Source organism: Halichoeres trimaculatus, unplaced genomic scaffold (genome assembly GCF_033239565.1).
Source record: "Halichoeres trimaculatus isolate MK-OKI-2021-1 unplaced genomic scaffold, fHalTri1.1 fHalTri1_scaffold_18, whole genome shotgun sequence".
NCBI lineage: Eukaryota > Metazoa > Chordata > Actinopteri > Labriformes > Labridae > Halichoeres > Halichoeres trimaculatus.
In genome coordinates, this window is record NW_027437196.1 from 6,805,814 (window position 1) to 6,827,137 (window position 21,324).

A 21,324-nucleotide genomic window follows, 5' to 3' on the forward strand; every position below is an offset into this window, starting at 1 on the left:
CAGACACACGAACAGCTCCAGCTCACTCTCTCTGCTGCTCATGGAGAAACTTTCCGCTGTCTGTGCTCAGACTCCACCTGAAGACAAACTTTACGGATTTTAACCAGAGGGGACATGAGGCTAACCGGAGGCGGAGCGGCGCTGCTGCTGCTGCTGCTCGGCCGCTGCTGCTGCACGAGCCCCGGCCGGAGAGGTAAGAGTCAGCCCGGGGACAGAGCTCCGGAGAGAGGGGGAGGGAGGGCTCATCTCCAGGCTGCTAACTTCACTGTTTTATTACACAACTAATGAATGAACGCTGCAGAGGGCTGGAAAAATAGATAATAAGAGTAAAATAAAAGCTTTGTGTAAGATTAAATATGTTAAGATTCAGACAAATGTGAAGTTTTGTTGCAACAGTTTGAGCTCTTACATAAATATTACAAAGTTAAAACAACCAACATGCAAAGGAAGGTTCTTAAAGAATTCGTCTTTTAATGTGTCTTTTATTGCCAATGTTTGAAACATTCACCACGTCTTATAATAACGTAGCTGAAGCAGAGTGACATCACTTAATAACATTTTGTGTCTACAGTAAATAAAAATCCAGAAGCTGCATCTTCGACCTTTTTTTTAAAAAAAAAAAAAAAAAAAGTTAGCAATTGATAAAAAGTTACAAAAGTCTAACTTTTATTTATCCCTTAAAATATATTGACACACATATTATATTAAGTGTCAGATAAACAGGTGTTTTCCTATATAGAGCAATTAAGCTGATAAATAATGACAAAAATGCATTAAATTCAGGAAATTTCCAATAATACAGCTTTAAATAATACAGTTAAACCAGTATGCATATGCCAACAATAATATATGAGCATTAGTCACCCCGTTCTCTGTGGTGAAATCTGTTAAAATATTACAAAAGGAAAATTCAGAGACAGTGAGGGTCAGTAGGTATCGAAAACCTGAGCTGACATGAACCCTGAAGTCACTAAGCCCAGTTTGTCTCATCACAGAAACTTTACAGGAGATCTGTTTCACTACAGACTGAATAATCACCAATTAAAGCTTCATTTCCTGCTGTTTACTTTGAATCCGAGCCAGATCGCACCGACTTGTCTGTCCCAGATGAGGGCTCTGAACCTGCAACAGAGCAATCTGACGTTAGCATACAGGAAGTCCAGTAACAAAACGATGCTGTACGACTGCACACCTTAACATGTTTATATCAGGACAGGAGCTGATGATTGTTCTCATCATCAGTCGTAGAAACACCTGATTCAGTCTTTGCAAGTTTGTCAATCAAGAAGTCCCAAACAGAAGATTAAATCTCCAGATTGAGTCTGAGATTATTGATTGTTTTCCTTCCCAAACACTTTTAGATTAGACTGTCCAATGAAGAGGACAATGAGAACTCCAATGATGCTTAGCAAGCTTGTTTTTTTTATGATGAGTCAATTATGAATTTGGAAATATCTCCAACCAATCAGGTCGTTTGTCTGAGGAGAACAAATAAGTGAGTGATGATGGGAGGAAACGCTGAGCTCGACCGTTCAGACTGTTATCTCAGTGTGTGTCTGTGTGTGTGTGTGTGTAAGTGAAAACAGCTGACTGCTCCGTCTCTTTGTCTTGACAACAATTTGATTATGTCGAGGACTTTTAATGACTCTGTTTGTCCTTGTTTTTCATAGACTCTCCTTGTGTTCGACGCTCCAAAGACGCAAACAGATGCTGAGTCTCATCTCAGACTTTAGGGTTCGAGTAACCCCGATAAGGCGGCCAATCAGAGAGCAGGATTCTCTGTGTTAGCATGAATATGTACGTGTAGTCTAAGCTGGAGCTGTAGCTCTGGTTAATCTGCTGCTACAATGTTGTAAAGCTCTACCTAGTGTTAGACAAACTGCAAAGACTTTCATGCAGGTTGCAGAAGTCTCAGAGGAGTGTTTGGACATATTTTGAGAAGCCCATGAGAGAAAGGGTCTCCAAAGAGGTTCAGGTCCCCAAACTGAGAGTTTTTGAGGGCCATAAGGATCTGGTTTAAAGGTCCCATATTGTGCTCCTTTTCTGCAGTTTAATACGGATCATTGATGTCTTCATGAAATGGTAGTAACATGTTTTGGTCCAAAAAAACAATAAATCAAGCACAGCAGCATAGTTTCCAGGCTCTCATAGTCCCTCTGTTCAGAACGGTCTGATTTAGTGGGCGTGGCCTTCATATGTAAATGAGCCACCGCTGATCCCGCCCCGCTCTTCCACGTCACTGAGAGTGGCGCCACGAGCTCTGAGTGCACAATGTTTAGAAAACAGCAAAGCTCGTTTACCGTAACATTACAGGCTAAAACAACAGGCTAACCGCAGCTAGAGTTAGCATCCTGAAGCTAACACAGAGACAGGGGGGACACTGAGGAAAAGCTCTGCTCCACAGCACACAGCATTTAAAATACTCACATTTCCAGGGTCCCAGGTTTGTTGGAGGATGGTTGGTAATGCGCCTGGATTCAGGACCAGTCTATTCTCTAGCCCTCTGTTGTACTGTCCAAAGTTGGAAAAGCAGTCGGCTGTGAAGTGACTAGCACACATGCACAGTTTTACTGAGTGTAGCTGGCACATTTCCTTGATAAATGAACTCTAGACACTTAGTCTTGTCTTCTTCCGAGATGGGAAGCTTGTGCATTGAACTATGTGGCTGTTTACAGCCAAAAACAGAGCAGTGATGGCTCTTCAGCTTTGGCTTTCTTAACAGCAGCAGGGAGGGCAGTGGGCGGGGAGGGGGTGCGGGGGTATCTGCTCTGGTGGACCAATCAGGTCAGACCTGCTCCTGATTGGTCAAAAAAGGGAATCGCTGATGTCGATAAATCCCCAAAATCCAAACAGCTCGTTTTAGGTCAGGATTTTACATTCACAAGCACTACTAAATACAGGTTTTGTCATTAAATATCACATTTTGTGGGCTGGGAGGAAAGCAAAAGACCCACAAATCTCACTAAAAGACTTAAAGCGATTTTTGCATAATATGGGACCTTTAAGGGCTTGCAGAGACTTTTGCAAACTGATTTGAGGAAACTTTTGAAAGTCTTTGAGAATTACAATGTGATCACGAATGGTTGATTTTGGACATGGATAGTGTCAAAGAAGACATGCTCTTACCCATAATGCACTGTGTCACACCCATCCCATGCCTCTTGTTGATGTGCAGACCTTTTTTTATGTAAAATCTGATCATTCCTTATCATTTTTTTTTTTGCATAACAGACTTTTAAGGTGTAGCATTGGCTCTGATTGGTCGTAATACGTCAGTGATAGTAATCTGCACATTGTGCAACATTTCAGAGCCGACCTGTAAGTGATGCAACCACTAACACTCTGTTCAGATCAGAGAGTTTGGTTAGTTTACTCCGTGTGTGTGTGTGTGTGTGTGTGTGTGTGTGTGTGTGTGTGTGTGTGTGTGTGTGTGTGTGCGTGTGTACTGGATGTTAAAGCTGCATTTGGACCTCAGCTGCTGGTAAACTTGAACACTGACTGTTATGTCTGCAGAGATCTGACCTTCAGTCTGCAGCAGAAACCTCCACCAGGCTCTAACGTGTATTTGTGTTTGCGTGTGTGTGTGTGTGTGAGTGTGTGTGTGTGTGTGAGTGTGTGTGTGTGCTTACTCCAGCTTCATTCCAGCCTGTTGAGTTTGACTTTTGGGAAAGACCTTGGCGCCGTGTTTGTGCGTGTCAGTGTGTTTCTTTGGAGGCAGCTGAAATGAAACCCTATAAAGAGCAACGTCGGAGCTTTGTGGTTGCCATGGTAACACTATTAGCATACTGAGCTGAACTGTATTGACCGAAAAAAAAACTTTGACAACAACCAGCCAGTCTGAGGACAGCCAGAGGACATGCTGTGCTCATGGACGGATTATAAGACAAGAGGCCGACAGGGACACAGATTGATTAGCATGTCTTTGAGTCTCAGTGGCTCATTCACGTCTTTGGACTGAAGTTTTCATGAGTTAAAGTTCTGCTTTCTTATATTCAAAACATGGATATAAGGTCACAGAAATGGATGTTAGTACTGAAAGTGTGCAGATTTTCAGACCTCTTCATATTCACTTGTTGTAGGAATTCCTGAATCTGTAAACTTCTTGAAGTGGTCCATCCTAAAAATAGCATGAGATCTTAACGAGATCTTTACGAGACTTGCTGAAATGATGATGTCATCAGCCATAAGGATCTGTCTGTTTTCTTGACACACTGGAGGGCCTGGCCTCAAACACCAAGGTCTGCCTGTAGCTCTGTTATAACTGACCTCCAGAGGGCTGGCCAATCAGAAGGAAGGGGGATCTCTTAAAGAGACAGTAACTCAAGAAACAGAGGCTGAAATAGAGGGAGCCAGAGAGACATTATAAACCCTCCTAAAAGGACAGTACCCACTCTTTTGCTGAGTGTTATATCAATATTTTGTCCCACAGAGTTGCTTTGTATCGTTTTGTTTGGTAGTCACGTGTCTCTGTTATTGCTATTTTGTGACCTCTGTTCAGGTTGTTCAAGTTTCAGGTGGTTTTAGTGAATTGTGGGTGTTTTGTATCTAAGTTGTGTTAAGTTTGTATGTTCATGTTCTTTTGTGACCTTCTTTAATTTATAGTTTTTTTTGTCTGACACCTCACTCTGGGTTTTTGTGGGTTTCTTTGTTGATGTAGATGTCGTCTAAGGCTGCAGCTAATAATTATTTTAGTAATAGATTACTCTAACAATTATTCGATGAATCAGGGAAAACTAAAGGATGAGAATGAATAATAGCAAAATTTGCAAAACCAAACATGAGTTGATATATTAGTTAATGACTATTGTTTGTTTAAAGATATATACAAAGAAAAAACATGTGTTATCACAGTTTAAGCTAACCAGATGCTACATTTATAAAGTATAAAAAGTGATATGAATGTGTTATCACTACAGATGGGTACAGAATTGGGTTCTTTTATAGGTACCAATCGACTCCTGTCTATAGTACTGGGTACCCTTTCATGTAAAATCAAAAGGTAACATGTTAAGGTACTTAAATGCATCCTTGTGACTGTGAGGGAGTGGAAGAGTAGGTGAGTTTCCATACTGGACACCAACACAGCATTGCAAGGTTATATATATAAGAATAAATATGTTAAATTGAAAAAAAAATGTATACCTTATTGTTAAACAAATAGATATTTTTTACCAGTTAAACACAAAAAAGTACCAAAAATTGGTACCGTTTAGTACCAATACTGATCCCAGGTACCGGGCATCGGTACTGTATCGTTTCAAATGTGAAATTGTCACTTAAAGGATCAACAGTTTGGGCAAAATAACAGAAAATATAATATTATGTCATCAGATTAAGAACTTATTGGGCCAAAAAGGCAAATAAATAAAAATGTGTCCTCAATCTTTTCACCTGCAGGTAAAACAGTTCACCCCCTCTGCCCTATCACTGTCTGTAGCAGGTAACGCTAATGCTAACGTTAGTTTAATGACCTTCTAATGGTTTTTCAAACAGGGTGATGATTTAATAAAAAGACTAAAAGTGTTAAAAGACAAACCATGCATTTCACAGCATTTTAAAAGAGTGTATGTGGGATTTTGTAGCTCCCGGCTCGTCATCAATGAGCCCAACATGTTTGTGTTTTAGGTGCTGCAGTCGCACTGCCGTGCCATGCGAGGTCACATTTGTCAATTAACATGCTGTGTGCTTTTACTCAGCGTGAAATACTCACAAACTCTGGCATTTTTTGGACGAACAGCTTCTCCAGCTCTGCCATTATTTGTGTGTTTACTTGTTTCCCTCACCTGCTGGCCCGGCTTCCCCTCCACCACGCTGATCTGTTTACTTGTGACGCATACAGCCCCACAGCCCAGTTGATCAACTCCAGATCCAGCTCCAGTCAAGCAGGTGGTGGTAATGCACCTTCAGCTAGTTGCTAACCGCTAAATAATCCAACAAAAAGGAAGAAGACAAGTGAAATGAAGACAAACTGATACAGTAATGGCGAAACACAGTGCATAGATGATGGAAAAACATTGTCAGCGCTTTAACTAATTGATTTTTATCAATTTTATTGATTTGTTGTGGCAGACCTAATGTTGTCCTTTCACTTTCCTGATTCAAAGCACAGCTGGAGGCATTTCCTAACTGGAAGAAGTGATTTGTCATCAATAATCGTTTGTTTGCTGGACTGAGTCATCTTTTTAAACACATACATTAACTTGCACGTCGATGTTGCACATTGAAAGAGACTCTAACAGGTGGAGGTAGATTATCACACGCTCTCTGACTGGTCGAGCCTGTCTGTTGAAGTCTCACTCCATCACCTGTCACTCTGCGGGCTTATTAAGGCTTTAATTAGGTTGGGTTATGAGTTGGAATAACAGCGTGCAGTTTCCCAGCGGTGACAGAGAGGACACGGAGCGGCAGAGCTGCAGGTGTGACCTCAGGCTCAGAGGATGGAGGGTGTGGCGTGCTCGTCGTAAATCCCTGAAGGTATTTCTTTAATTGTGTCACCGTGCTGTGCGAATCAAACTCACTCCACTTCTTTTTGGCTTGACCTGCTGCAGCAGTGCAGCCTGGGGGATTTCAGAGCAGGAATTTGAGGAATGTCAATAATGGAGCTGAGAAACTGTTAGCAGGATTAAACAGGCCGCTCTCGCCGTACTGTAACATGTAAACACGATATTTGGAGCGGGAGAGGGAAAACATCTTTAACCTGAGTTTGACTTTCACAATAAACCTTTCACCTCAAGGTCAGAGGTCGCTCAAAGCTCCACCTGTCACATGTTTCACCTGGTCATGTTTCTGATATTTGCACCTCGTATAGAATTCAGAAGACTTTTTTTGTTTATTTTCTTTCAGATCTTTACCCTGGTTGCTCAGTTTTAGCCCCTTAAAAGCAGAGAGAAAATTAAAGCTGGTCATTCGAAAGAAGAAAAACATACCTGCTTTGAAACGGTGTGCTCTGGTGTCCCACAGGGCTCACTGCTCGAGCCTCTGAGATTCTGATACCCTGAGATAAATGTTTGTTGTTATTCAGATTATCTCTTTTTACACTTTGCTTCTGTTTGCAATCTGAAACGCCTTTTTAAGCTTGAGCATAACCCTGCTTCCACAGCTCTGTTCGGCTTTTAGTGACCCAAAACAGCTCCCTAAAAACTGGAGGTGTTGGCAGCATTTCAGAAGTTTGAACCAGGCTGTAACTGTGCAATCACACGAAAGCCTCTTATGAGAATTATCCAATTATCTTTGAATCGAGCAAAAGTACAAAAATCTCAGTCATGATGGGATATTTTAACCCTTCAGCTACTGCCTGATAAAGATATGTGCATCTTAGAAGTGGGAGAATGAATATTTCTGTGGAGTTTTTGGGGAGTTACACCCGTCTCGTCTGCAAAGAGAAAGTTGCCGTCCTTAAGGAGTAACTTCACACAGCAGTATTCAAATGAACGGGAGCAGTATGCAAAGTACTAGGGAGATAAGGCAAATTTAAGAATAGTGATGTCCATTTTCAAGCCATACTCAGGGTTTCAACTGCCACCTCCCTCAGATCAAAGGTAATCCAGCTGTCTCTGGGAAGAAGCGAGCGCTCTCAGGTGTCTGGCAGCAAACATTCGACAAGAAAAGACAAATATGACAATAAAATAATTCATGTTGGGAAGGACAGTCGTTCCAACAGTTGAATTTTTTTTTTTTTTCTTCTATTTTTTGGGGGGAATACTTGAAGTGCCCCCTATGCAGGACTAAAAGTGCTAAAATGAAGTAAACATAAAATAAATAATAATGAAATAAAATGAATAAAAATAAATAAATAAATAAAAAAATAAAAAAATGTGTCACTAATTGTTTAAAATTGGAAATAAATCAATAGATAAATAAATATAAAATCAACCATTTTATTACATGAATGTTTTATTAAATACTTAAATAATTAAATGTATTTTTTATTGTTTTTAATGTTAATTTGTCAATTGAAGCAAAATTAATTTATTTAATTATTTATTTCACCATTTAATTAATAAATTTAGTCAGTCATGGTTACTGAAATATGAAATACATGAAATAATTTTTTCCTGTCACTCTCACCCATCAAACTCAGTCGGCGGGACTTACACTGGTCAACTCACCAACATTACTTAGGCCGTGAGCTCTCCTGTGAGTTGATAACAGATTTTTTTTTAGACCTGGCAGAGAATACTGATGCTGCAATTTCGGACTCTGAACATGTGGCCTGCAAAGCAGAGGGATTTAATGAAGCCATTTGTGTTATTTCCGATCTCTTTGACCAAGATATTGACCGAAGCGTGTATGCTAACTTAGAGGACTTGTTCTGTGCCTGGAAACAGATTAAGCTACATCACTGTAGCAATAGATCAATAAACTTAAACTTAAACCTTTTTTAGGAAACTGGATCTAAAGACCCCTCTGTCTCCACCCCCTCTCAGCTGATAGGGCCATTCATTGCCGACATAACAACATCATAATGCAGATTAGTCAGAAGTCAAGATTTGTCAGGTCTGAGGCGAGAAAAGGAGTTCTAGAATTCTGGGATCAGAATTCTTTCTTTGATCTCAGAATTCTAGAACTCCTGGTGTTACTCTCTGTCCAGACTGTTTTTCCTGCTGACACCTGATTGGTTGATACTACTCAGACGACAAACAGAAACTAGATCACGCTGGAAATCCAGACCTTGAGTACAGATTGTACATTTTTGTGTAAAATCTGGGAATAGAGATTAGCTGTATTCTAATCCTTGCACACGTCAGTGATCATCTGATAAAGATTTAGTGCTGAATGCAACCAAGCTAACAATCTCCTCTAAGATGTTGACTCTCACGCTCTATGCTCTGGCGGGACTGAGATCCTCTTAAAGTTCAGGCAGCGCAAGAGACCCACTGCTAGTTAGTAAAACTGAGGCGCAAGTCCTCGATCCTCCCTCTGTTTTTCTGAAGTGACAGAGACTTAAACGTCTGCCAATGAGTCTGTTAATCACTTTGCAGCATGTAACACCTCCAGCTCTGACAGACATGAGGGGACTTGTCATCCGTCTGTCACCGGTCCACATTACCGACTGTCAAAGTGTCAAAAAAACACAAAACGGGAGTTGTTGGTTTGGAATTTTCCTCTCACAGCAGCAGAGTGCGAGAGGAGCAGCTTCAGCCCGGCAGACAAGCAGAGTCTCGCTCTGACCTGCACACACTGCTGCAGGCAGGGCACACATACACGATACACACATACATGACCCGACACGAGCTGCAAACACCTCCACATGCACACTGCAGATTTTATGATTTGTTTTTGATTAGGGAAGCGTTTGTTTAGGAGTTTTCATTCACTTATTTTCCTCTGACAGGATCGTGTTTCTGCTCACAGCTGAGAGAGAAGAAAAAGTGTTTGCACTCTGACAAACCGCACAAGAGACGTTTTTATTGGTGCATTGCAGAACAAAGCAGACAGAAGCAGCTGGACTGGTTTTCAGTATTTCTGATCCAAACTCACACAGCCCTGAAAACATGATCAACAAACGCTCGCTGAGTGAATCTGTCAGAGTGTTATCTCATCCACAAACACCGAGAGCCATGTCATGTTTCTGTGTCAGCGCAGAGCCACTCTGCTTCCAGGGGAACCGAAGAGGGATTTCTCCGAACCTGCTGAGTGTGTGTTCAGGAGGGTGAGCGTTTCTCAGCTGGTCGAGAAATTCCTGAAGAGTGTGTGTGTGTGTGTGTGTGTGTGTGAAAGAGAGAGAGACATTCACACACAGAGACAAGGCCGATGTGTTTCTGTCGTGGCATCCTGCAGGACAACATCGTGTCTGTTTTGGCCTGAAAGTCCCAACGCAAACAGAGCACGGCATGAACACAGTTTATTTCAGCTGGCTAGAGGGTGCAGGAACTTTTAGTTCCTGGTAAAACATTCCCAGGAACTTATGTGTTTCTGTGGCCCAATGTTTGTTTACATTTTGACCCTCGGTCCGAAAACAGGACAGTTACGAATGGAGAAGAAAATACAGGTGGATGCAAAAACCACCAGACCAGTAGAGGGCGGTAAGACAGCAACGAAGGTCGTTCAGCAAAAGTAACACCATAGAGGGAAACAAGCTGCCATCTTTATGTGTAGCATTAATTATCATCAGGACTTTTTCCGTGTTTTCACAGCTGTTGTAAACTTGATATCCAGGTGGAGGACTCCACTTTACAGGGTCACTCTTTAAACTGGAACACCAGGAGCTGAGAGAGACACATTCACACTATCAGGCTCAAAGAAGACCGTTGTTTAGGAGTTATTAAACCAAGTCAAACACAGCTGTGGGTCATGATTTTGTGGACAGATGGAGAACTTTAAACACTGGCTGCTCCACCAATCAGGTTGCAAAAAGTCCCTGGACCACTACACAGCACGACCCCAGGTTAGGGCCGTTTTCAGGGGTAAATTTGACCCCAGAACTAAATTTCTGCCATAGGTCCGACAGTTGAAACACAGTTATAGGTCCTCTACTGAGGCTAATAGCTCAAATAGACCAGATGCGTCTCTGGTCTGGTTCCATTCCATTGCCTGTTGGCAAGGACCAGGGATGGGTACCGAATTAGGTACTTTTATAGGTACCGGCTGATTTCTGGCTATAGTACTGGGTACCGATCCGCATAAAACCGAAATGTATCATGTCTGGATACCTTTCGATTTTTAAGGCATCCTTGTGAGTGTGAGGACATGAACACATCATTGCAAGTTTATATATTGAAGACTAAATGTGTTAAATTGAAAAACTTTTTGTTTTTATTACTAAACGAATTGATATTTTTTTCCACTTGAACACAAAAAAGTACGGTTTGTTTTATTTCGAAAACCACTGGGGTGTTTTGGGGTAGTTTCCGTGCACTACTTCCTGTCCCGCTCATCTACTTTTTGTTAAATTGACAGCGCTGGCATCAGGCAAAAATGGCTGGGCTCCAATGGAGTGGATTCAGTGTAAGTTGACACTTCAAGTTGACTGGAAACCTATCTGATCCAGTGCTGTGATAGAGCCGAGCCGAACCAGAGACTCATGTGGTGTATTTCAGCTGTAAGGGATGTAATTGAGCAGAGGGAACCATGAAAAGCAAAAAATGTATTCTCTGAAAAAGTTCTCAATGAAAAAAAAAAAAGCAATGGCTGCAGTATCTGATAATTTCCATAAATGATAAAGAAATATTGCCAAGTCAGCATTTTTTTTCATTACATAACTTTTTTGTCCATAACTGTAGTAAGAATTCAAGTTTTCCTGTAGTAGTTGTAATAAACATTCATCTTGCTTCTCTGTGACATCACCCACCAGTTTTCAAAGCAGAGTTTTGAAGCCTGTCTTTGTCAGAATACTGCATCAACCTCACTTCTGGTTGAGGTAGTTAATGCAGAGAAGAGGTCTTTAGCCTACTTGCTAACAGCTAGTGTTGGCCTGTCAGTTAGATCAGCTTCCCCTCTGCCTTGGCTAACTCGTTACTCTAGTTGTCAAATCTGTGAGACTATAAGAAAATTCAGTCCCGTAAAGCATGTGCTGTTTGAGAAATGAGCTATTCTGATTGTTGTCATTTTTTGAACCAGGGTGTAAACATGTTTACCGCTGCTGTATAGATCAACATTTTTGAACAGGTGTTTATCTGGTTTCTGTTGCTTTGAGACCCAGCCTCTAGTGGACACTTGAGGAACTTCGGTTTTTAGCATCAGCCTCATTTCTTTTCTTTCAAACTTACAGTTAGACTGTACCAGAGCACCATTAGCTGAGTTCAACCATAAAACTAAAACTGTGACCAAACTGGTCTCAAAGTCTCGTTCCTCTCCACAGGTTTGAGTCACCAACTTTATCACCTTTGTGTAAACCATCATTCAGTGTTTTGTTCCCTGTAGTTTTTTCTGCTGCTGCCCTTTTAAAAACATCAATAAAAACATGTAAAGCACACTTTAAAATCTGACGTTTGATCGAGCAGAACGATAAACTTTCATTGATTTTTCTGGAGTGAATATTTGATGTTCGGCTGCCGGCAAGGTGACTGCAGGTCAAACACTCCACGTATTGATCTCTTAACACAAGCTTTTATGGATTGTCTTCCTGTTTTTATCTTTTTGTTTTCAGCTCAGCAGCTCTGGCTTCTGTAAATCAGTCACAAGCTACAAGTTTTGATTCATCTTTGAGTCTAAAACAGTCGGGTTTGGTGTGCAGATTTGCTTATACCTCGACTGTCTGAGCTCTCAGCTTCATAAATCTTAACCTCAGACTTTTATTTCTTCACTTTTATCAGGAAGCGGCAGTTTTTCTGAACACAGAGGAGCTCAGTCAATAATTATCGATAATTATGTGACTAACTCACCCAGTTTCTTGTAAATCTCTCCCTGCAGGCAGGTTTCTAATCCCAGACAAAGATTGTTTATAAGAGTGAGACGCTTCACTCTGTAAGTTTAATTTTTATAGTATCAAGTCAGGACAGAGAGGGAAAACCACTCTTAGCACACCTGACACTTTATCATAATCTGATGATACAGATTTTGCTGACTTTTGTAGGCTGTAAATCTGCTTGATTATTTTGTAGTGCTCACCTACTTTACTCTAAATTTCTGAGATTTGTGGATTTGATTAGGCGTGCATTTCAGTTCCAATTCATAAATCAAACCGAAATAATTTCTCGAAAGTTTTAAGCAAGCTACTGTGTTGATATTTATATGGTTAGAAAAGAAGAAAGGCAGACCGCAAAATACAGTTTGATGATCGCTGCCTCACATCAGATGATATAAAGCCTGGTTTGGGCCTGATTTGCCTCCCTCTGCAGTTAAAAGACGTGACCTGAATCTGGGCTCGTGGAAACAATTTATTTGTCAAAATAATCCTGACATACGTGCAGTCAATATGAAAATTTTACTGCTCCTGAAAGCAGCAATAGCATTTTCTGTTTTTTCCTCATTGAAACAAAATAAAAAAGGAAAATTCCTTTATTTTTTACTGTCCTAGGCCTGTATGCACGCTCAGCCATTAAACAAAGAGGACCATTAGTCCTTCTGTTATGGAACAGCCTGTTTGGCTGCAGCATTAGCCGCATGCACGACTGCAAATAATCAGCCAGTCAACTAATTACACCATGAAAGAGACGCAGGTGCAGATTATGTCATAATTCAGGGGAACCTCCTGAAAAAAACCCATCAAACAAAGTCAAACAGGGCACGCCTACCACTCAAAAAGTGATAAACCTGGTGAGCAGTAACCAGTGGCGATTGCTCCAAGACTGCAAAGGAAGCTCAGCTTCCCCTAAAATGTCCCTTAAAAAAGTGGTGATATGTTCTGCTGTGTGTACATTTCATTGACAAAGTATGCGCTAGAATTCCTTCATCTTTTGTTCAGAATCAGCTCCTATCACAGTTAACTGGCTCCACCTCCTTCTCATTCATCCCTGCAGCGTCTCAGTGATTTAACACAGTCGGACGCTGAGCGTCTTCTGTCTTCACCGGGGAAGTGTAGAGTGGGTTGTTCCACTGTGGAAACTGGACGGTCATTGGATAAACGCTGGGCTTTGTCCCGCCCATCGGACGCTCAGCGTCTCTGGGGGTCTATGAGGCAGTGGGCTGGCCTGGACGCTGGGCTTCTGCATGATGATTGGATGATCTGTCTGAGGCCGAATCCCTTTTTGATTGACAGTGAAATGAGCCAAGGAGCGATCTTGAAGTATAACCCTCCACTGGAGCATCTTCTCAGTTATACATTCAGTTGTTCTGGACTGATCCGGAGGCGAGTTTACTTTTCTTAAAAACGACGAGCGTTGAGTTTAAAGATTCTCTCTCTTTCCACCAATAAGCAGCTACAGCTACAGCTGTCGAAGTCTCACGTAGCAGCTCCAGCTACTAACAAGCTGGCTCGGAGGGTAGAATTCACGTTTAAATAAATAAACAAATTTATGATGGAGGCCAGAAAAAAATGAGCTTCCCCCCCCTTGACTGACCAGCAGCTGCCACTGGGGGTAACACAGTGACAGAGAAAAGATCTAGAAAAACATTTTTCAGCCAGAGAAGTGGACATTTTATTTCAAGAATACACAAACAGCTGTTATCAGTGAGTCAATCAGGTAAACAAAGAGAAAGAGAAAGTTTGGCGATCTTCAACCTATGGGGATTATCAGACAAACTAAATAATAAATCAAGATCAGACCCATACCTGTGATTCAACTACCCTTTATATGGTCTATATAAACAAATGAGAGGAAAAAAATAACAAATTTTCTTTTATTTATATTTATTCATGAAAGAAAAAGAACAAAAATTAACCGTTTATAAATGTTCTGTTTTTTGGTTCATATTTAAATATCAATTTAACATCCCTTGCTGTTTAGTTTGTGTTATTGTGTTGCTCAGTTTTTGTAAGACGTCTAAGTTTCTTTTGATTAGTTTTTCAGTCCCAACACCAAAGATCCTCTTCCCTGAAAATATTTCTGCTTTTGTGTTTTCGTTTCTCCGTTCTGCAGAGGAGCAGAGATCTGTCATGTTGAAGGTCTCAGCCAGGATCCCTCTCCATCTTTTTTCTCCTCTCCTCTCCTCTTTGATCTTTATGAAGACTGATTTCATCCCGCCGCCCTCTGAACGAGCCGCCACCTCGCAGTCACTGCGCTGACTTCACTTTGAGCCTTTTCTTTGGTCTCAGAGGGTTTGAACGCCTCAGTGAGGGCCACATAAATTCAGACGGCATGAGGAGAAAGAGAGAAGAGAGGAGAGGAACTCACGGGGTGTCTGTTCAGGTTTTCTGCTGATGTTTTTTTTTATTAAGGCTCAAAGTTGAAGCACTTTGGTGATATTTTAATTTAGTTTGACAGAAAGTGCAGATTACTTACTTTAAAAACAAGTCAGACAAAACACAACGGCATAAGTCCAGCAAATTCTATACATGAGGGGGTGTTATACTGTCCCTCTCGTCCCCAATTTGTAGCTTTAAATGATTTACAAAAACGACCTATTTTTCTCACACTGGTGATTTAGGGGCCGTTTACACCACAACAGTTTTAGGGTGAAACCCAAAAGTATTGTTGCGTTTCTGTGCCACGTTTACACAGAATTTTTCTAGAACACTGCCGACACTGATGCCGTCAAACATTAAGCCGGCTTTTTCATTGGACTACCATGCTGCACTTGTGCTGCTCAATCTGTCTTTGTCTCTGTCTTGTCTTCTAACAAAGTGTGCATCTGTTGCTCCACTTCTTTACTTAGCATTCACCAATACACCAGATGATCTGCCCAACTCTACTTTGGTGGAGATCTACAAAAGCTTCCTCTGGACAAGACAGCAATAGCCCCAACTACAGGCCTGGCATGCTTACTACAGCATTTTCAGACCCTCAGTGTCTCCGTGCAAACTAGGTTTTAGCGTTTTCGAATGTAACGTCGTGGAAACGGGGCCCCAGACACCTTGTTTTAGCCCTTGTTTGAAACATTTATTTTGGTTGCTGTCTCTTTAAGGCTCCCTGCTCCACAAACCCCCTTCACTCTGATTGGCCAGCCTTTTGGAAACCTGTCAGGGGTTGGAGCCCTTAAAGTTTTAGACTTGCCTGTCCTCTAACATACCATAGGCTGTCCCTTCTTGTAAAAGGGGCCCCAGAAAATCTTGTTGTAGCCTTTTCTTGAAACACTTTGTTTTGGCTGCCGTCTCTTTAAGGCTTTACCCCCTTCACTTTGATTGGCCAGCCTTCTGGCAACCTGTCAGGGGTCGAGACCTTAAAGTGTTAGGCTTGGCCGTCCTCTCGGGACCCCAGAAAACCTTGTTTTAGCCTCTGTCTGAAACACATTGTTTTAGCTGCTGTCTCTTTAAGACTCTCCGCTCCACAAACCCCCTTCACTCTGATTGGCCAGCCTTCTGTAAACCTGTGGAGGAGTGGAGACCTTGATGTTTTAGGCTTGCCTGTCCACTTGGGTACCATAGGAGGTCCATTTGTGTAAAAGGGACCCTAGAAAAAAACTTTGTTTTAACCTCTGTTTGAAACACTTTGTTTCGGCTGCTGTCTCTTTAAGGCTTAACCCCCTTCACTCTGATTGGCCATCCTTCTGGAAACCTGTCGGGGGGTTAAAAACCTTGATATTTTAGGCTTGCCTGTCCTCAAACCTACAATAGGAGGTCCATTTGTGAAAAAGGGACCCCAGAAAACCTTGTTTTTGCCTCTGTTTGAAACACTTTGTTTTGGCTGCCGTCACCTTAAGACTCCCTGCTCCACAAACCCCCTTCACTCTGATTGGCCAGCATTCTGGAAACCTGTTGGTGGATGGAGACCTTGATGTTATAGGCTTGCCTGTCCTTTTACATACCATAGGACATTTTAATATGATGATGTCATAATTTCAGCTTGCCTCGTGTAGACCTTGTGGTACTTTGGAAAGCAATGTTTTAATCAGTTTACAGACAGATTCATGGATTTTTTTCAACATATGAATATGCAGCGGTTTGAAAATTTACACAGGTTTAGTTTTAACATCCAGTGTTGTTGTTTTTTTACACTCATATTTAAAATATGTGAAAGCTAAGTACCCCCCTCTTTAAGTTCAGGGCGACCCTGCTAGCCTCAATCTCCTGCTGATACACCTGTACTTGTGCTGCCCATTAGAAAGCACAGTGTGTGATGACGTTAAACTAAAACAAATGTCTCTCTGTCTTTTCTCTGTCAGCGTACCATCACATGTATTTAACAGCTGTTATTGTAAGCTCAGAGTGCGACGCCGTGGTTGATCTCAGGTGAGTCTGAGGTCTTCAGAGTCCATCAGCAGCTGATTCAGACGGTGAATGAACGACAAACAGCCTCAGCGCTGAAAACAACATGTTGACGGGTTTTATGGTGAACAGTGACTGTGGTGTCAGAGAGCAGCTCCTCACTCATTACCCATAATTCATTTAGAGACGAGGCTGAACGAGCAGCACATTCCTCTGACAGAAACACACACTGAGACTTTGTGTGTGTGTGCAGGTACTCGTCCCTGTGTTATCTCATCCTCCATCTCTCGCAGGTTGTGAAACATAAATTCTTCTCTCCTCTCTGAGCTCTGATTGGCTGCTGCTGCGATTCGGATCAGGAGAACTTCCAGTGGAGCAAAAAGACATCGATCATCGTAAAAACCACTGACGGCAGTAAAATCAAACCTTTTCCCTCCGCTGCAGAATACGGGTTTGATGAGTCATACTGTGTTTGTTTATCAGTCAGGAGCTGACAGATTAAAGAGTGATTGAGAAGTAATAATCTGTATTAACGTGAGAGACTCCTCCAGCCTGTCAGATCAGTTTATCCAGAAACAACCAGAGGAGCTGAGCCAAAATACCTCACCGCTAGTGCTCCTGAATCTGTTTCTGTACAAGATTAAACAACACTTCAAGCCAGTGATGCATGATACAGTATCCAAGTATCGAATAGAGTTAAAATAAAATGTTCTGAATGGGATGTTTGAGAAAAAAAAAACAATTATTGGGGTTACATTTTTTTTTAAAGTTTGCAAAAAATATGAGACTAAATAAACAAAAAGGAACAAATGAAAGCAACGTGAAAAATAAAGTACAGAATTTTTTTTCAAAAGTACAACAGGCAACAAACTGCAACAGAGTAAATTAAGACAATATCAAAGTGTACACTTAAAAAAAACAACTTTAAAGAAGAAAAGGAAAAAAGAAATGAAAAAACCCTGAAAAGTAACATAATTAAGCAACATTAAAAGTTTAAAAGAAGTTAAAGTAGAGAAAGTTCAAGTGGCAACGTTAAAACATCAAAGTATGAAAAAATATCAACAAAGTACCAAACATGTATACCACCCCCCCAAAAAAATAAATAAAAATAAATAAAAATAAAAATAAAAAAAATAATAAAATAAACTAAATAAAGTAAAATAAATAAAAAAATAAATAGATTAATAAATAAATTGAAATCAATCAATCAATAAATAAATCAATAAATAAGTAAATAAATAAAATAAATAAATAAATAAAATAACATGCAAAACAGGAACAGAGACCACCTGAAAAGGGAACATGCAATAAAGTGACATAAAAGCATCAGAAAGCAACTAAGAAACAAAATTCATCTGACACATTTAAACAATAAGATATCAGCAAACACTGGAACTGCAAAAAAGTAAAAACAACAATTAAAGCACAAAGCAACAAGTCATAAGTGACAAACATCTGAGACTTAATTAAAGGATAAATAGACATACACGAAAAGAAAAAAGCAACCTTCAAAGAATTAAAGAAACAATCTGCAAAAGAACAACAAACGTGAAGTGGGCAATAAGAGATCCCGAAGCAACAAAAAGCAGCTCGGCAACAAAAGAAGCAAAAGATAAGACAAATGGTGACATTTGAAGCTACAAGCAAACAACAAAGTTCACAGAAAGTAAAAAACATGAACCGAGCTACAGAAGAAAAAAGACGCTCCAAAAGCAGAAATTTCATTAATTTTTGTTCCTTTCTTACTTTGAATCAAACAATTGACAAAAAACTTCTTCCTCAAACCTTTCAGTGCAACTTTCCCACCTTCAAACCATAAAGTTGTTTCTTCTCATCCCTTCTTTCCCTGGATTAAACAACCAGTGCTTAGCATTTAGATAATAATTTCAAAGGGGACCCAGAATGGAGCCCTGGGGGACGCCACAAAGAAAGAGTAACTTCAGTTTCCTGCATTACAACATGGTTTCTTTCAGTGAGTACAGTGTTTGGTATTTTGTTTGGCTTTTACAGGTGAACAGTTTTAACAGCTCTTAAAGGAGAAATGAGTCTCTGTTTCAGATTTTAACTCAAACTAAAAGATTTATAACTCAGGCGGGGATTATTTGTTAAATCAAAACCTCTTGGGATTAAGGAGTGTAGATTTGGTCTAAATTCATATGATGAACAGCGGGTGGAGTTTTTAATTAGTTGTACATTAAATCAGGTTGACTGTCAAACGTCAGCGTGGAAACAGGTGACCCTGTCTCTGAAAACATTCAGTGTTTGTCTAACCCTGAACAAAGGTCCAACCCGAACAACGTCGGCACATTTCCAGGCAGAAGCTTTCCTCTAAAACGCAACAACTCTGTTTGAAGAACAGTTGAGTTCAAGTTTAGTTTCATGTTGACATCAAGAAACATTACAAGGCATTTATAGCTTAATTCAATAAAGGGGAAATTTTGTAATGGTCCTTTAAATCCTGTATGATGCTGCTGATGATAATAGTGTGTGTGGGAAAGATGAGGGTTTCATAGAGATAAATAAGGCTGGTTGGCCCTGAATTGGAACAGTTTGTACCACACACACACACACACACACACACACACACACACACACACACACACACACACACACACACACACACACACACACACACACACGCACCTTTCATGTGCAGTGTGCCATACAGCGACTGAGGACGTCATCCAAAAAATGATCCAACAGATCAGACCTGTTCCTGTGCAAACAAGTGTGTGTGTGTGTGTGTGTGTGTGTGTGTGTGTGTGTGTGTGTGTGTGTGTGTGTGTGAGTGTGTGTGTGTGTGTAAAACTTTAGGGATATGTTACTTTAAACCAGTATATTATTCTCATATTCTTAAAGGAACATTCTGTAGTATTTAAAGGTACAGTCTGTAATATTTAAAGTTGCGGTGTTTTATATTTAAAGGTACAGTGTTCCATATTTAAAGTTGTATTAAAGTCTTCCTGCTTTTCTTTCGAAATCCTTCGAAAAGATCATTTTCTCACTGTTCTTTTTCACCATTTTAATTTTCAGGGTTGAACAAACTCATAAGGTTCCTGTGAAGTCTGAATGAGTTGTGAAACAGTTTTTTGTAAAGAAGAGGAGGAAGAAAGAGGGGGAGACAGCGGATGAAGATGTGGGAGGATTGATGAGTCAGGGAGTAAGGGAACAGGGGAGGAGAGGAGGAAGGAAGAGGAAGGAGGAGAGCACAGGGAGAAGAGAAAAGAGCCCACAGAGGAAGACAGGGGGGAAGTGAAGAATGAGTAAAACGAGATGAAGACTTTTAATCTATAATCTAATTTAGCTTTGTTTGTCAGCGTGATGACATCACACACGCCTGGATCCATCACCATTAGAGTAAAAGAGGACGTGTGATGAAATGTGTGTCCAGCTGTGTGCAGTGACCCCTGAGGCTCTGTCCAATGAGCTGCCCCAAAAGTTGCATCATTAGCCAATCAGAGTGAGGCGGGGAGAGGCGCTGGCTGCAGCTGTGTTGTCTTTGTGACATCACAGCAGGGAGCCGGCCAATAGCAGCACAGCAAGAAAAACAGAGAGAGAGGAGACAAGTTCAGACTCAGTTTGAGTCAAACCTTGAGTCGTCTCTTTTATTCATGTTCTGACATCGAGGTTTATTTATTTAGTTTAAAATCTCTGTCGTATTTCAGAGGTTAGCTTTGTTTCTTTCTGATCTGGAGACTTCAGACACCTGCTCTGAGCCACAAATCAAACCTTCTCCCTGATCTGTTGAGCAGCTGAAATCCTTTACCAGGCAAGAATAAAACATTTGGGTTGACAAACACTGACAGAGGGTCATTAAAGGAGGATGCTGTAGGAGAAAATAAATACTTGTTTACATAATGAATGCGTAATTTGGGGCATGGGAACACAGCCTCTGTCTGAGCTTTCTGTGTCACCTTATTGCTTCATATCCTGAACCACCTGTTTAGTTTCATCCTTGGTTTCTCTGATGACACTTTCTCACCTCTGATCCCGTAGAGTCTCATTCCTCAGGAGCTGCTGCTGAACTCGTTCTCAGTTTGAACGCTGTCACACCTCTGCGAGCTCCTCCCTGGCCAGTTTCTAAAAATACCTCTCTGTAATGACCTCATATGTTCACACAACCGTGTCACCTGGTTCAGCAGAACGCCGCCTGAGCGGATGTTTCCGAGAAAGCAGACACCGATGGTTTTGCCTCCTCAGTTGTAGTCCTGTGAAGATTATGGAAATCAGAAAAGTGACGTTAAAGAAAAGTGGTGAAATGAGCTGCACTGCACCACCAGGCCAGTAGAGGGCGGTAAGAACGAGACAAAGGCCAAAGACGGAGACAGACAGGCTGACATCGTCATGTGTGATGCTACAGTTAGCCTGTTAGCATGGGGGAGCTTGATCAAAATGTATAAAAAGTTTGAATTATTATTATTTTTTTTTTTTTTTGCAAAACCGAAAAAGTTTAAAAAAAAATCAAACTTTCATTTTTACATCTACAGTGTGGGCAGATTTAAATGATTTAAAGCATCATATAAAATATGAATTGATATGATTTGGAGAAAAAGAGTCCATAGTTTTACTGCAGAGGTGAAAAAAAAGCCACAAACTCCATCTTTCAAGTCAAAGAAGGAAATTAATGATTCTGTTTACGT

At 40.9% G+C, this 21,324-nt stretch overlaps 1 protein-coding gene across 2 annotated transcripts in view; it reads left to right on the forward strand.

Moving 5' to 3' along the window:
- LOC141807370 (melanoma receptor tyrosine-protein kinase-like) overlaps window positions 1-21,324 on the forward strand; it is a 38,875-nt gene continuing 17,551 nt past the window's right edge. For both annotated transcript variants that reach the window (XM_074693333.1, XM_074693334.1), the window contains exon 1: window positions 1-193. In XM_074693333.1, the coding sequence (XP_074549434.1) occupies window positions 115-193 (79 nt within the window). In that variant the 5' untranslated portion in view covers window positions 1-114. The remainder of the gene's footprint in view (window positions 194-21,324) is intronic.